Source organism: Anomaloglossus baeobatrachus, chromosome 3 (genome assembly GCF_048569485.1).
Source record: "Anomaloglossus baeobatrachus isolate aAnoBae1 chromosome 3, aAnoBae1.hap1, whole genome shotgun sequence".
NCBI classification, from domain to species: Eukaryota; Metazoa; Chordata; class Amphibia; order Anura; family Aromobatidae; genus Anomaloglossus; species Anomaloglossus baeobatrachus.
This window is the reverse complement of record NC_134355.1, coordinates 43,156,283-43,172,487: the sequence shown is the minus strand read 5'-3', so window position 1 is coordinate 43,172,487 and position 16,205 is coordinate 43,156,283. Positions and strand designations below refer to the sequence as shown.

The window sequence follows — 16,205 nt, the reverse complement described above, 5'->3', positions numbered from 1 at the left end:
ACTTAAAAGTGTAAGGCCCCTCCCCTTCTGCCTATACACCCCCCGTGGGATCACGGGCTCCTCAGTTTTAGTGCAAAAGCAAGAAGGAGGAAAGCCAATAACTGGTTTAAAACACAAATTCGATCCGACGAAACATCGGAGAACTGAAACCATTCAACATGAAACAACATGTGTACCCGAAAAAACAAAAATCCCTAAGAAAACAGGGCGGGTGCTGGGTCTCCCAATTGGAGCTAGAAGAAAAGGAATTTACGGTAAGTAAACAAAATTCCCTTCTTCTTTATCGCTCCTAATTGGGAGACCCAGACAATTGGGACGTCCAAAAGCAGTCCCTGGGTGGGTAAAATAACACCTCGTGATAGGGCCGTAAAAACAGCCCTTTCCTACAGGTGGGCAACCGCCGCCTGAAGGACTTGTCTACCTAGGCTGGCGTCTGCCGAAGCGTAGGTATGCACCTGATAATGCTTGGTAAAAGTGTGCAGACTCGACCAGGTAGCCGCCTGGCACACCTGCTGAGCCGTAGCCTGGTGCCGTAATGCCCAGGACGCACCCACGGCTCTGGTAGAATGGGCCTTCAGCCCTGAGGGAACCGGAATCCCAGCAGAACGGTAGGCTTCAAGAATTGGTTCCTTGATCCACCGAGCCAGGGTGGATTTGGAAGCTTGCGACCCTTTACGCTGACCAGCGACAAGGACAAAGAGTGCATCCGAGCGGCGCAGAGGCGCCGTGCGGGAAATGTAGATTCTGAGTGCTCTCACCAGATCCAACAAATGCAAATCCTTTTCACATTGATGAACTAGATGAGGACACAAAGAAGGTAAGACGATATCCTGATTGAGATGAAAGGGGGATACCACCTTAGGGAGAAACTCCGGAATTGGGCGCAGAACCACCTTATCCTGGTGGAACACCAGGAAGGGAGATTTGCATGACAGCGCTGCTAGCTCGGACACTCTCCGAAGAGACGTGACCGCTACTAGAAAAAACACTTTCTGTGACAAGCGAGAAAGGGAAACATCCCTCATAGGCTCGAAAGGCGGCTTCTGGAGAGCAATTAGAACCTTGTTCAGATCCCAGGGCTCTAACGGCCGCTTGTAAGGAGGGACGATATGACAAACCCCTTGCAGGAACGTGCGTACCTGAGGAAGTCGTGCTAGGCGTTTCTGAAAAAATACAGACAGCGCTGAGACTTGTCCTTTAAGAGAGCCTAGCGACAAACCTTTTTCCAAACCGGATTGCAGGAAGGAAAGAAGAGTAGGCAATGCAAATGGCCAGGGAGAGACTCCCTGAGCAGAGCACAAAGATAAGAAAATCTTCCACGTCCTGTGGTAGATCTTGGCGGAAGATGGTTTTCTAGCCTGTCTCATGGTGGCAATGACCTCTTGAGATAATCCTGAAGACGCTAGGATCCAGGACTCAATGGCCACACAGTCAGGTTCAGGGCCGCAGAATTCTGATGGAAAAACGGCCCTTGGGACAACAAGTCTGGTCGGTCTGGAAGTGCCCACGGTTGGCCTACCGTGAGGTGCCAGAGATCCGGGTACCACGACCTCCTCGGCCAGTCTGGAGCGACGAGGATGGCGCGGCGGCAGTCGGACCTGATCTTGCACAGCACTCTGGGCAACAGTGCCAGAGGTGGGAACACATAAGGTAGCCGGAACTGCGACCAATCTTGAACTAAGGCGTCCGCCGCCAGAGCTCGGTGATCGTGAGAGCGTGCCATGAAAGCCGGGACCTTGTTGTTGTGCCGGGACGCCATTAGGTCGACGTCCGGCATCCCCCAGCGGTGACAGATCTCCTGAAACACGTCCGGGTGAAGAGACCATTCCCCTGCGTCCATACCCTGGCGACTGAGGAAGTCTGCTTCCCAGTTTTCCACGCCTGGGATGTGAACTGCGGATATGGTGGATGTCATGTCTTCCACCCACGTCAGAATCCGCCGGACTTCCTGGAAGGCTTGCCGACTGCGTGTTCCTCCTTGGTGGTTGATGTATGCCACCGCTGTGGAGTTGTCCGACTGAATTCGGATTTGCTTGCCTTCCAGCCACTGCTGGAAGGCTTGTAGGGCAAGATACACTGCTCTGATTTCCAGAACATTGATCTGAAGGGTGGACTCTTGCTGAGTCCACGTACCTTGAGCCCTGTGGTGGAGAAAAACTGCTCCCCACCCTGAAAGACTCGCGTCTGTCGTAACCACCGCCCAGGATGGGGGTAGAAAGGACCTTCCTTTTGACAATGAGGTGGGAAGAAGCCACCACCGAAGAGATTCCTTGGCCGCCTGAGAAAGAGAGACGTTCCTGTCGAGGGACGTCGACTTCCCGTCCCATTGGCGGAGAATGTCCCATTGTAGTGGACGCAGATGAAACTGCGCGAAAGGGACTGCCTCCATTGTTGCTACCATCTTCCCTAGGAAGTGCATGAGGCGTCTCAAGGGGTGTGACTGGCCTTGAAGGAGAGATTGCACCCCTGTCTGTAGTGAACGCTGTTTGTCCAGCGGAAGCTTCACTATCGCTGAGAGAGTATGAAACTCCATGCCAAGATATGTTAGCGATTGGGTCGGGGTCAGATTTGACTTTGAAAAGTTGATGATCCACCCGAAACTCTGGAGAGTCTCCAGCGCAACGTTCAGGCTGTGTTGGCATGCCTCTTGAGAGGGTGCCTTGACCAGTAGATCGTCCAAATACGGGATCACAGAGTGACCTTGAGAGTGCAGGACTGCTACTACTGCTGCCATGACCTTGGTGAAGACCCGTGGGGCTGTCGCCAGCCCGAAAGGCAGAGCTACGAACTGAAGGTGTTCGTCTCCTATAACGAAGCGTAGAAAACGCTGATGCTCTGGAGCAATCGGCACGTGGAGATAAGCATCCTTGATGTCTATTGATGCTAGGAAATCTCCTTGAGACATTGAGGCGATGACGGAGCGGAGGGATTCCATCCGGAACCGTCTGGTTTTCACGTGCTTGTTGAGCAGTTTTAGATCCAGAACGGGACGGAAAGACCCGTCCTTTTTTGGCACCACAAACAAATTGGAGTAAAAACCGTGACCTTGCTCCTGAAGAGGAACAGGGGTCACCACTCCTTCTGCCTTTAGAGTGCACACCGCTTGCAGAAGAGCATCGGCTCGGTCGGGAGGTGGAGAAGTTCTGAAGAATCGAGTTGGAGAACGAGAACTGAACTCTATCCTGTACCCGTGAGACAGAATGTCTCTCACCCAACGGTCTTTGACCTGTGGCAGCCAAATGTCGCCAAAGCAGGAGAGCCTGCCACCGACCGAGGATGCGGAGAGAGGAGGCCGAAAGTCATGAGGAAGCCGCCTTGGTAGCGGGTCTTCCGGCTGTCTTTTTTGGGCGTGACTGAGCCCGCCAAGAATCTGAGCTCCTCTGATCCTTTTGAGTCCTTTTGGACGAGGAGAATCGGGACCTGCCCGAGCCTCGAAAGGACCGAAACCCCGACTGTCCTCTCCTCTGTTGGGGTTTGTTTTGTCTGGGCTGAGGTAAGGATGAATCCTTACCCTTGGACTGTTTAATGATTTCATCCAAACGCTCACCAAACAGTCGGTCACCAGAAAATGGCAAACTGGTTAAACACTTTTTGGAAGCAGAATCTGCCTTCCATTCCCTTAACCACAAGGCTCTGCGTAAAACCACGGAGTTGGCTGACGCCACTGCCGTACGGCCCGTAGAGTCCAGGACAGCATTAATCGCGTAAGATGCAAATGCAGACATTTGAGAGGTTAAGGATGCCACCTGCGGAACAGATGTACGTGTGACCGTGTCAATCTGTGTAAGACCAGCTGAAATAGCTTGGAGTGCCCATACGGCTGCGAATGCTGGAGCAAACGACGCGCCGATAGCTTCATAGATGGATTTCAACCAGAGCTCCATCTGTCTGTCAGTGGCATCTTTAAGTGCAGCCCCATCTTCCACTGCAACTATGGATCTAGCCGCAAGCCTGGAGATTGGAGGATCCACTTTGGGACACTGGGTCCAGCCCTTGACCACGTCAGGGGGAAAGGGATAACGTGTATCCTTAAGCCGTTTGGAGAAACGCTTATCTGGATAAGCGTGGTGTTTCTGGACTGACTCTCTAAAGTCAGAGTGGTCCAGAAAAGTACTTAATTTACGCTTGGGATACCTGAAATGGAATTTCTCCTGCTGTGAAGCTGACTCCTCCACTGGAGGAGCTGGGGGAGAAATATCCAACATTCTATTGATGGACGCTATAAGATCATTCACTATGGCGTCACCATCTGGTGTATCCAGATTGAGAGCGGTCTCAGGATCAGAATCCTGATCAGCTACCTCCGCCTCATCATACAGAGAGTCGTCCCGCTGGGACCCTGACCAGTGTGATGAAGTCGAGGGTCGCTCATAGCGAGCTCGCTTAGGCTGTCTGGGACTGTCGTCCGTGTCAGAGCCTTCACCCTGGGATGCATGGGACACCCCCGGAGCCCGGAGCTGTTCCAACTGAGGGGGACCAGGGAGCAATGATTCAACAGTGCCCCTGGTCTGAGTTACTGGTCTAGACTGCAAAGTTTCTAGAATTTTAGTCATAGTCACAGACAATCTATCCGCAAAAACTGCAAACTCCGTCCCCGTCACCTGGACAGTATTCACAGGTGGTTCTCCCTGGGTCACCTCTAGCAGAGGCCCCGGCCGAGCAAGTGCCACAGGGGCTGAGCACTGCACACAATGGGGGTCAGTGGAACCTGCAGGTAGAGTAGCCTCACATGCAGTACAAGCAGCATAGAAAGCCTGTGCCTTGGCACCCTTGCTTTTTGCGGATGACATGCTGTTGTCTCCTCTGAGTAATCTGGGAGGGTATATAGCCAAGAATCACCAGCGACCGTACAGTGCAATGTATAGCATGCAAGCATAAAAATACAAATGTACACTTCGGCACTAGTGGGGTCAGCACCAGAGGTGCCGCTTACCGCCCGCGGAAACGCGGGTGTGTGGTCGCCAGAATCCCGTGTCTGGGTCTCCCAGAACTTGTCTCCCCTCTCCAGCTCAGACTGCACACAGGAATGGCTGCCGGCGTTCTGTGAAGAGGGGCGGACCGTGGGCGTGCCTCAGACAAAGTGCGGGAAACTGGCGTCCCACTGTGTCCAGTGTGAGGGCTGGAGTATGTAAAATAGACTCCAGCCCCCTGCGCTGATGTTCTGTACAGCGTCCCGCCCTTCCCCTGACTGGCAGGCCTGGGGGCGGGAACGAAGCGAAACTAGGCCGCAAAAGCCGGGGACTCGAGTAATAAGCGCGGCCGTCATATATGCACGGCCAGCGCGGAAGTCCCCGGCGCACCACAAGTCCCAGCCGCGCCGCAGTGTAAACTGACAGCAGCGGCCGGCGCGGCAGTTCACAATACATTAACTCACTCAGCAGAGCTGTAGTGAGTAGTGGCACAAGCGCCGCAGCGCTGTTGTCCCCGGCGCACTAACACACCCAGCAATGCTGTAGTGTGTCTGCGCGCGGTCTGTACGGGGACACAGAGTACCTTGACGTAGCAGGGCCATGTCCCTGACGATACTCAGCTCCATATCCAGCAGATTCCCCAGCGGCTGTGGATGGAGCACGGTCTCAGTGCCTGGAGACCGGTAAAATCCCACTTCACCCAGAGCCCTAAGGGGGATGGGGAAGGAAGCAGCATGTGGGCTCCAGCCTCCGTACCCGCAATGGGTACCTCAACCTTAACAAACACCGCCGACAAAAAGTGGGGTGAGAAGGGAGCATGCTGGGGGCCCTAGTATGGGCCCTCTTTTCTTCCATCCGACATAGTCAGCAGCTGCTGCTGACTAAACAGTGGAGCTATGCGTGGATGTCTGACCTCCTTCGCACAAAGCATAAAAACTGAGGAGCCCGTGATCCCACGGGGGGTGTATAGGCAGAAGGGGAGGGGCCTTACACTTTTAAGTGTACTGCTTTGTGTGGCCTCCGGAGGCAGTAGCTATACACCCAATTGTCTGGGTCTCCCAATTAGGAGCGATAAAGAAATATACATCTGCTGTATTCTGAATGACCAACTAAAAATGAACCGAGGCGATTCATGTGATCATGCAGCCACCACTAGGGGGAGCTCACTGTAGATTATTGCTGAGTTCAATGTATAAGTGTGCAGTGAGCTCCCTCTAGTGGTGGCTGCAGACGAGACAAAATATTATCTTACAAATCTGTCTATGCCGGAATCTGGACCTTTAATGGACCTAGAGATATACTAAACTAAATACAATCTTGCCCCCAGCTTGGACTCTCTGGAAAATGACCGAAAGTGCTATAATCACTTTCATGGCTTGAGCACAAACTGATCTGAGGTCTGGGTTGGTACCAGAAGTGATGACATCACCAGGACCTCTGCAGCCTGTGATTAGCTGCACCCGTCAAGTGACTTGAACAGTGCTAGTCAAGTTACCACGTTGCTGCAACCAATCACAGGCTGCAGTGGTCCTGTGACAGGTAAATAGTGATGTCATCACTTCCGGTCCCAGCTCAGAGGAGCTTGTGGTCACTCCATGAAGGACATGATGTCATTTTTAGAGAATTAAGGCACCCAGTAAAGATTATATTTAGCCCAGGAAACTCTTAAATTGTTTATCTGGCTAGAAAACAAGACAAAAAACAGATTTATATATTATACTAGCTGTAGTACTCTGGCGTTCCCCGGGATAGTAACAGTCTGTCTCGTCTCCGTCTCTTTCCCTGTCTCCATCTCTGTCTACGTTTGTCTCTTCCTGTCTCCCTCTATCCGTCTCCCCACTGACATCTTATTACCTCACACATAAGCTTCTTATACTAACAATTTATTTTGTTCCTATAGCAACCAATCACAGTTGCTATTAATAGCCTGTAGCTCGCAGCTCCATTGACTTTAATGTAGGCAGGTTTTTGGAGAGTAACTGTAAAGCGCAGGGTTAAATTTTCCCATCAAAACATAGTCTATGACATTCCCTGAGTCACATGGAGTGTCTGTGCAAAATTTCGTGATTGTAAATGCGACGGTGCGGATTCCTTTAGCGGACATACATATACACATACATACATACACACACACTCTGCTTTATATATTAGATATGAAAGGAAAGACTTAAAGGGATTGTCCACTATTAGACAACCTACTCTGAATCATCACAAGGCAAATCATAAAAGAGAAAAATGCTACACTTACCTGCTGAGTCAGGACTGATCCTCCGACGTGTCTCCTGGCATTGTTGTGTCAAGTGACCGCTGCAGCCGATCGGCGACTGCTGATCAGCTGCAGCCTGGACGTCCACTTAGGAGTTTAGAAAGTTAACCAACATAACATAAAAGGGCGTCCTTACCACGGTCTGGTTGGTGAAGGGATCGGTGTAGTTGATGGTCTGGGTGATGCAGTGGTTGTTCCCCGGCTGGCCGGGATTCTTCAGCGGTGGGATGTGGTCGTACAGATGGTGCTCGCAGCTCAGGAGCTGCGCCTTCCCCGGATAGATGGCGATGCCTGCAACACACAATACTGGAGGGATAAGACGCCTCAGTCACACGATCTTCACTTACTCCATTGTCTTTTTCCACATTCCCTCAGTCTCCGGTCTCCCGTAGACGTCGTCTTCTCAGCTCTGGCTCCATTGTGAAAGTCTAATAATCTGTCTGATTATGTTTTAGTAAATACTTTTACTTTTCCTCAAATAGAAATTCTGCACCTTCTTTCCCAAGAGCCCTGTGTTGTTCCATTCCTCAGTTATTCCTCCTAGAAATGTATAAATAAATTGACAACCGCGTGTTACCAGATGGCGGTGTGTCCCTGCACGTCTGATAAATGCGGCCAGGCCTGGGCTACGTGGGGTTAACAATGCTTTGACAAAGGAGAATGTTGTCAACTCATTCATGCATTTCCAGGAGGAATAACAGAGGAATGACACAATACAGCGTTATAGGAAAAGAAGATTCAGAAATATTATTTTGTGAAAAAGTGTTTACTAAAACAATCATGTCTGGAGAGCTGACGGACGGGAGAAACAGAGGCTCGTCCTCTTCTGACAAGTGTGCAGCCTTTCCATCCACAGAGCTGGAAGTGACACCGAGCAGGTAACGCTGCACCGGACACCGGCGTCCATTATTCAGCAGCGTCCGCACTGTACTGGATAATATCTGCAGGTATACTCATCCACAAGGGGAAAGAATGGAGAAAGCATCAGAGATCAACACATGATGTTCCCCCCTCACATCTCCAAAACTATCAGTGAAAGTGATCGTAAAATAAGGGGCAGAATGAAAGCAAACACTGAATAATTCATTGTAAACATCAATACAAACCTGCCCTGCTGTAGATCCTCATCATGCACCGCTCAGCTCCTGCGCATCCGCATCACGCAGCTCCTGCGCATCCGCATCACGCAGCTCCTGCGCATCCTCATCACGCAGCTCCTGCGCATCCTCATCACGCAGCTCCTGCGCATCCTCATCACGCAGCTCCTGCGCATCCGCATCACGCAGCTCCTGCGCATCCGCATCACGCAGCTCCTGCGCATCCGCATCACGCAGCTCCTGCGCATCCGCATCACGCAGCTCCTGCGCATCCGCATCACGCAGCTCCTGCGCATCCGCATCACGCAGCTCCTGCGCATCCGCATCACGCAGCTCCTGCGCATCCGCATCACGCAGCTCCTGCGCATCCGCATCACGCAGCTCCTGCGCATCCGCATCACGCAGCTCCTGCGCATCCTCATCACGCAGCTCCTGCGCATCCTCATCACACAGCTCCTGCGCATCCTCATCACGCAGCTCCTGCGCATCCTCATCACGCAGCTCCTGCGCATCCTCATCACGCAGCTCCTGCGCATCCGCATCACGCAGCTCCTGCGCATCCGCATCACGCAGCTCCTGCGCATCCTCATCACGCAGCTCCTGCGCATCCTCATCACGCAGCTCCTGCGCATCCTCATCACGCAGCTCCTGCGCATCCTCATCACGCAGCTCCTGCGCATCCGCATCACGCAGCTCCTGCGCATCCGCATCACGCAGCTCCTGCGCATCCGCATCACGCAGCTCCTGCGCATCCGCATCACGCAGCTCCTGCGCATCCGCATCACGCAGCTCCTGCACATCCGCATCACGCAGCTCCTGCACATCCTCATCACGCAGCTCCTGCACATCCTCATCACGCAGCTCCTGCACATCCACATCACGCAGCTCCTGCACATCCGCATCACGCAGCTCCTGCACATCCGCATCACGCAGCTCCTGCACATCCGCATCACGCAGCTCCTGCACATCCGCATCACGCAGCTCCTGCACATCCTCATCACGCAGCTCCTGCACATCCTCATCACGCAGCTCCTGCACATCCACATCACGCAGCTCCTGCACATCCTCATCACGCAGCTCCTGCACATCCACATCACGCAGCTCCTGCACATCCACATCACGCAGCTCCTGCACATCCTCATCACGCAGCTCCTGCACATCCACATCACGCAGCTCCTGCACATCCTCATCACGCAGCTCCTGCACATCCTCATCACGCAGCTCCTGCACATCCTCATCACGCAGCTCCTGCACATCCTCATCACGCAGCTCCTGCACATCACCCCATATGATGAGGCCTTTTCTCGCAAAATGTCCTATTGTTGGGATCCACACTTACAATATATTTCTAGCATATACGGTGGACATGCTGTAAATGTTTGAGATTGGAGTTCCTCTTTAACCCTTTCCTCTACTACAGGTCACATGGATAAACACACGCCCACTCACCTGGAGCCTCGTACACATCGACCTCTTTGTAGGACACAGACATGACCGGGTGTTTAAGCTTATCCCTAAAGTCTGTTATGGTCTGATAGACTAGGAAGACGGCCACTGCCATGAGCAGCAGGTAGACGAAGATGAGCAGCACGGAGAAGACGTTCTTCAGACACGTCCTGCTGAACCGCACCGAGGGGCTGCTTCTGTCCAAATCCCGCTCTGCAGAATGCAAATCAAAACCATGAATTACTAAAACACTAATTCCAGAAAATAGGAGCAGAGCTGCTGCTTTTGGCAATGGAGCTTATAACAGCTGGATAGTGAGGGGTCCGATAATGGACCCCCACTGACCCGATAATGATGAACGGTCAATATGTTATATGCCCGGGAAACCCCTTCAAGCAAGGTAATAAGAAAAAGGTAAAAGGACAGGACTGAAGGAACTCCGGAGATCTCAAGAAGAGGGCAATTTACTGTCTAGATGCCTGTGATGTGCAACATGGAGATTTGGAATGTCTGCTCGATCCGTCTCCAGAAAAAAAAGTAATTGGCTGCGTAGAATAAATAAATAAAGAAAAAAAATAAAATAAATAATAATCGTAACGGAGGGTGTGAGGAACGGAGAACCTTCTATAAGGAAAAAGGGAAAAAAAAAACAAAAAAAAAAACCAAACACAAAATTGTAGAAATAATATATTACAACACCCAAGTTATCAGTAAATTATTACGTATGGATATGGTGGATGGACATAGAAAACCTAAACACCAATAATAGCCAATAGAAAGGTTCAAATATTTTTCTTTATTGAGGAAATTATTAAAAACTTGATGGGGTTTCAAATGGAAAAAATAAATATACACAAAGGGCAGCACAAAACCACAGGAGGAGATGTATAGGGAGCATGGTCAGAGGCAATATGAACCACGGATTAAAGCTGGCGGCGAAACGCCTCAGGACCTGGTGTCATTCCAACAAGAGGAGATGTATGGGGAGCATCATCAGAGACAATTTGGATATCTGATGAAAGCTGGCGGCGAAATGTGTTGGGACCTGGTGCTATTCCGATAGGAGATGTACAGGGAGAATGATCACAGAAGCAATATAAACCCATGATGAAGGCTGTCGGCGAAACGTGTTGGAACCTGGCGCCATTCCGACAGGAGGAGTTGCATAGGGAGGATAATCAAGCAGAAGCAATATGAACCCCTTATGAAGGCTCGTGCCGAAACAGGTCAGGATCTGCCGCCATTCCAACAGAAGATGCACACAGGTTATACAACTTGCATCATCTACTTTGTTTTATAAATGTACTTGTTCACATTGCACACTTGTGTTCATATTGGCTCATGCACCCTATACATTTCCTCCTGTCAGAATGGCGCCAGGTCCCGACACGTTTCAACATCAACCTTCATCAGGGGTTGATATCGGCTTTGGGATCATGCTCCCTCTACATCATGCTCCCTATACATCTTCTCCTGTAGGAATGATGCCAGGTGCTGACACGTTTCGGCACCAGCCTTTATCAGGGGTTCATATTGGCTCTGTGATCATGCTCCCTACACATCTCCTCCTGTCTGAATGATGCCAGGTCCTGACATGTTTTGGCACCAGCCTTCATCAGGGGAACATATTCGCTCTGTGATCATGCACCTTATACATCTATCAAAATGATGCCAGGTCCCAACACATTTTGGCACCAGCCTTCATCAGGGGTTCATATTGGCTCTGTGATCATGCACTCTAAACATCTATCAAAATGATGCTAGATCCCGACATGTTTCCGCAACAATCTTCATCAGGGGTTCATATTGGCTCTGATCATGCACCTTATACATTTCCTCCTGTCTGAATGATGTCAGGTCCCGACAAGTTTTGCTACCAGCCTACATCAGGGGTTCATATTGGCTCTGTGATCATGCCCCCTATACATCTCCTCCTGTTTTGTGCTGCCCTGTGTGTTCACTCTTTTTTATTTGAAACCCCATCATGTTTTTATTAAATTTCCTCTATAAATAAAAATATTGTAACCTTTCTATTGGCTATTATTGGTGTCTATGTTGTTATACACAGTCTACGAGAACACACTGGCGTCCCGGCATATGACTAATAATCTGCCCATGAACTGACAACAAAGAGCGTTTGTATGGATGTGACCGGCTGCTTCTGTAGATCACACAAAGGCGAGATTTACACATTATTGCTGGGGTTTAATGTTTTCATGGTAAAAAATGTCAGATTAAAATATTCTAAATTTGTGCCTTCTCATTTGTGCAAATAAAACTTCATGTCCAAGTATTCAAAGATGTAACATTGGTTTTTTATAATATATATATATATATATATATATATATATATATATATATATATATATATATATATATATATATATATATATATATATATATATATATATATATATATATATATATATATATATTATACATACATACACAGTTTATGACAAAAGTGAGTACACCCCTCACATTTTGATAAGTATTTTATTACATCTTTTCATGGGACAGCACTGAAGATCTGCCCCTGTGATACAATGTGCAGTGTCAGTGTGCAGCTTGTATAACAGGGTACATTTGGTGCCCTCTAAATAACACGCAGCCATTATTGTCTAAACCCCTGGCAACAAAAGTGAGTACACCCCTAAGTGAAAATTGCTAAATTGTGCCCAGTCAATATTTTGTAAGGCCATCATTATTTTCAGGCACTGCCTTAACTCTTTTGGGCATGGAGGTCACTAGAGCTTCACAGGAGCGGCTGGATCCTCTTCCATCCTCCATGATGACATCAGAGGATGGAAGAGGACCTTGCTCTCAACCACCTTCAGTTTTAGGAGGCCCCACAGATGCTCAATAGGGTTCTGGAGATGCTTGGCCAGTCCAGCACCTTTACCCTCAGTTTCTTTAGCGAGGTAGTGGACGTCTTGGAGGAGTGTTTGGAGTCGTTATGTTGGAATACTGCCCTTCAGCCCAGTTTCAGGAGGGAGGGGATCATGCCCTGGTTTAGGGTGTCACAGTACAAGATGGCATTCATGATTCCCTCAATGAGCTGTAGCTCTCCACAGCCAGTATCACTTATGCAGCCCCAAACCATGACACTTCCACCAGCATGCCTGACTGTAGGCAGGCAACACTTGTCTTTGTTCTCCTTCCCTGAAGCTGCCACACGCGGTGACACCATCTGAAACAAATAAGTTTATCTTGGTCTGATCAGACCACAGGATACTGTTCCAGTAATCCATGCTCTTAGTCTGCTTGTCTTCAGAAAACTGATTGTGGCTTTCTTGTGCATCATCTTGAGACGAGGCTTCCTTCTGGGATGACAGCCATGAATACCAATGTAATGCAGTGAGCAACATATGGTCTGAGCACTGACAGGCGGACCCCCACCCCTGTAAACTTTGCAGCACACATATGTATATTATGAAAAGACTACCTCTGGATATGATGCTGAGCTCATGCACTCAAGCTTCTTTGGTCGACCATGTCGAGCCCTGTTCTGAGTGAAGTCTGACTTGTTAAATCGCTGTATGGTCTTTGCAGCCGTGCTGCAATCTTCTTATATCTTTTGCCATCTTTATATAGAGCAACAATTCTTTTTTATTCAGATCCTCAGAGAATTTCTGGTCATGAGGAGCCATGCTGAACTTCCAGTGACCAGTATGAGAGAGTGTGTGAGAGATAACACCAAATGTAACACACCTGCTCATTCAAACCTGAGACCTTATAACAATAACTAAAAGGTGGCCCGATTCTAACGCATCGGGTATTCTAGAATTTATTGTGTAGTTAATGATTGAGGGGGCGGGGCCTGGCCAAGTGGCCATGCGTGCGGGGGCGGGGCCTGGCCGAGCCGCCAATCTGTGCGGGGGGCGGGGCCAGGCCGAGCCCAGCGGCCAATGCGACGGTTGTCACTGTAATGACGTCATTTTCGTTACAGACAGACAGAATAAGGCAATATTATATATATATATAGAGAGATACACAGTATATTATACTAGTTGCTAAATAACAGGACTGAGAAATTGCTTTTTAAAAAAAGTGTTTTCAGTTGCAGTATTTGTTATTGACGTCACATCGGCAGGGCGGTTGCCAATGAGTGAGCTCAATGGCTCGGAGCAGCTTGGGCAGACCGATTAGTTCAGCTATTGACGTGATGTCAGCGCTGCAGCCAAAAACACCGGCAGCAGCAGCAGAGACTCGGCGCTGGAGGGCGAGTAAAGCACAGACTGTTTGTTTTGGGTTTTTTTTCAAAACAAACTGCAGTCGGGGAACAGAGCAATTCTCTAAAACTAAAATTACCGTATTTAATCTGGGGTGGGTTTATTAGTTCCTTGCTAATAAAATATATTATGGGATATATGAATATAATTTTCTATATTCGGCAATTGTGAACACAGAATTACTTGGTTAATGTTTTCTCTGCCCAGTGTTTTTAATTGTCCCATTAATTTGCAGTACTGTGCTGTATTATCAGAATTTATGCCTTATTGTACGTCGGTTTGACGGAAATCCATCACCAGCTTTTTGCTATCCCATCTGAAAGCAGCATGATGTAGGGGCAGAGACCCTGAATTGAACAATGTATCACTTATTGGGCTGCTTGCTGCAGTTTTGACTAAAAACTGTTTATCTGCTGCAGATCTACCAGTTCTAGGAATGCTGAGCCCTGTATAACTCTGCCCCCACATCACTGATTGGTAGATTTCTATGTACACTGTGCATAGGCAGAAAGCTGCCAATGAGTGATGGAGGCAGGGGTGGGCTACACGGTAGCAGTCCAAGAAGTCTCCTACTGATGAAACAGGGATTTTATAAAAACTGCACTAAGCAGCCCAGTAAGTGACACTGCTGTAATCAGGATCTCTGCCCCTACGTTATGCTGCTCTCTTATTACATAGCAAAAACCTGCTAACAGATTCCCTAGAAAGAATTTTAACTTTATATAACCAGTAGTAAAATGTTTCTCCTACATGCAGGAGCAATTTGTGTTCCCACTTTCGTTTTTAGCTCACTTCCAGATCGGAATTAACCCTTTAACTCCACAGTTATATTCCCTTACTGGGTATTCTGGTGATGAGTTATAAGATCACCTGGCGGAGTATCGGAGTTGGGGTCCTCCTGGTCATCCTGATCTTCATCCAGGTCCTCCAAGATCTCCGCATCCTCCGGTGGTTGCTCGAATTCTTCACTCAACTGGGAACAAAAAAAAAACATGCCATAGTGACCATCCATATAAAGATATTATGAAGCAGTGCGGCCTTTACATTGACCAAATACATACACCAGAAGGCGCCAACCACGACACGACACTTCTCCTAGAGGGGTTACATCAAGAATGCAACTTACAGCCTAACCCTACTTTGGTTACTCTGTCGCTCCAATGCCCCCTTCTCTGGATCGGTTTACATTACACCGACCTCCATTGATCAAGGAATAACTTCCATTTTTGGTAGATCACCCGTAATATTAGAAGGGTTAGAGTCATTACGGAAATTATAGTGACACATGAATGGTATTAAATTGCTGAAGGTTAGATAGGCAGGATAACCAACATAGCTGTATACACAAACAGGAGAAATGATTAAAGGCACTTCATATGCGAGAGAGCGAGAGATATTCTGACTAGGAATGATTTACACCTCATCTGAGCATGATCGGGTGAAAAAACGGTTCCGTTGCCACAATCCGTCATTTGACGGATAGCGAAGGATCCTGCACCCATAGGCTTCCATTATAACAAACAACAGATGGATCTGTCGCTGTCCGTTTTTTCAACGCAGAAAAAAAACGTTCAGGTGGACGTTGAACGAAGGATCCGTTGAACGACGGATGAAACGTGAGGTCATTCGTCGCAATCCTTCACTAATACAAGTCAATGAGAAAAAAAACGGATCCAGCGCTGGATCCTTTTTATCACAAAACGACGGATTGCGACTGATGGCAAAAAACACATGTGTGAAAAGGGGCGTAAGCAAGAAAAAAAGTGAGCTCCTCCTCAGTAGGATAGACCCACAAACTGGAACCAAGATGATCAGTTAGTGTGAGAGCAGAAGGAGAAGCAACCTGAAATAAAATACAGACTAGCCCAACAGAGAATCTAAGAAGAGCGGGTGCTGTGTCCCCAAAAAAGGCTTTGAGAAAGAGATTTTACGGTGAGTACCCAAAATCATCTATCGCTTCATTAGGGGACTCCGGAAACTATGGGACGTCCCAAGGCAGTCCACAAGTGTGGGAAGAGAAAGGACTAGAAATAAAGGAAGAGCACAGGCGAGATCTTGAGATCGGAAACTGGCCACTGTAATGCCAGTTACGTAAGTCCTTACTGCCTAGGCCCAGAAATGCCAAGAAAAAAGGGTAAGAAGGTATAAACGCTGTAAAACTTGGAAAGGGTAAGTACAGATAATGAGGAACGCCACATTGAGGACTACCAAACAGAGACCTGACAACAAATGGTCCTGGAGGCCCCAGTCACAG

The 16,205-nt window shown here is 48.8% G+C and overlaps 1 protein-coding gene across 2 annotated transcripts in view; it reads right to left on the bottom strand.

Moving 5' to 3' along the window:
• The window catches only part of PACC1 (proton activated chloride channel 1), a 54,359-nt gene that overhangs the window by 16,075 nt on the left and 22,079 nt on the right, over positions 1 to 16,205 (bottom strand). The window contains exons 2-4 of one of the 2 annotated variants that reach the window (XM_075337990.1): positions 14,822 to 14,924; positions 9,723 to 9,932; positions 7,313 to 7,467 (exon numbers count right to left, since the gene is read on the bottom strand). In XM_075337990.1, the coding sequence (XP_075194105.1) occupies positions 7,313 to 7,467; positions 9,723 to 9,932; positions 14,822 to 14,924 (468 nt within the window). Of the gene's footprint in view, positions 1 to 7,312; positions 7,468 to 9,722; positions 9,933 to 14,790; positions 14,925 to 16,205 lie in introns of those variants that run through there. The other variant, XM_075337991.1, reaches the window with a different exon arrangement.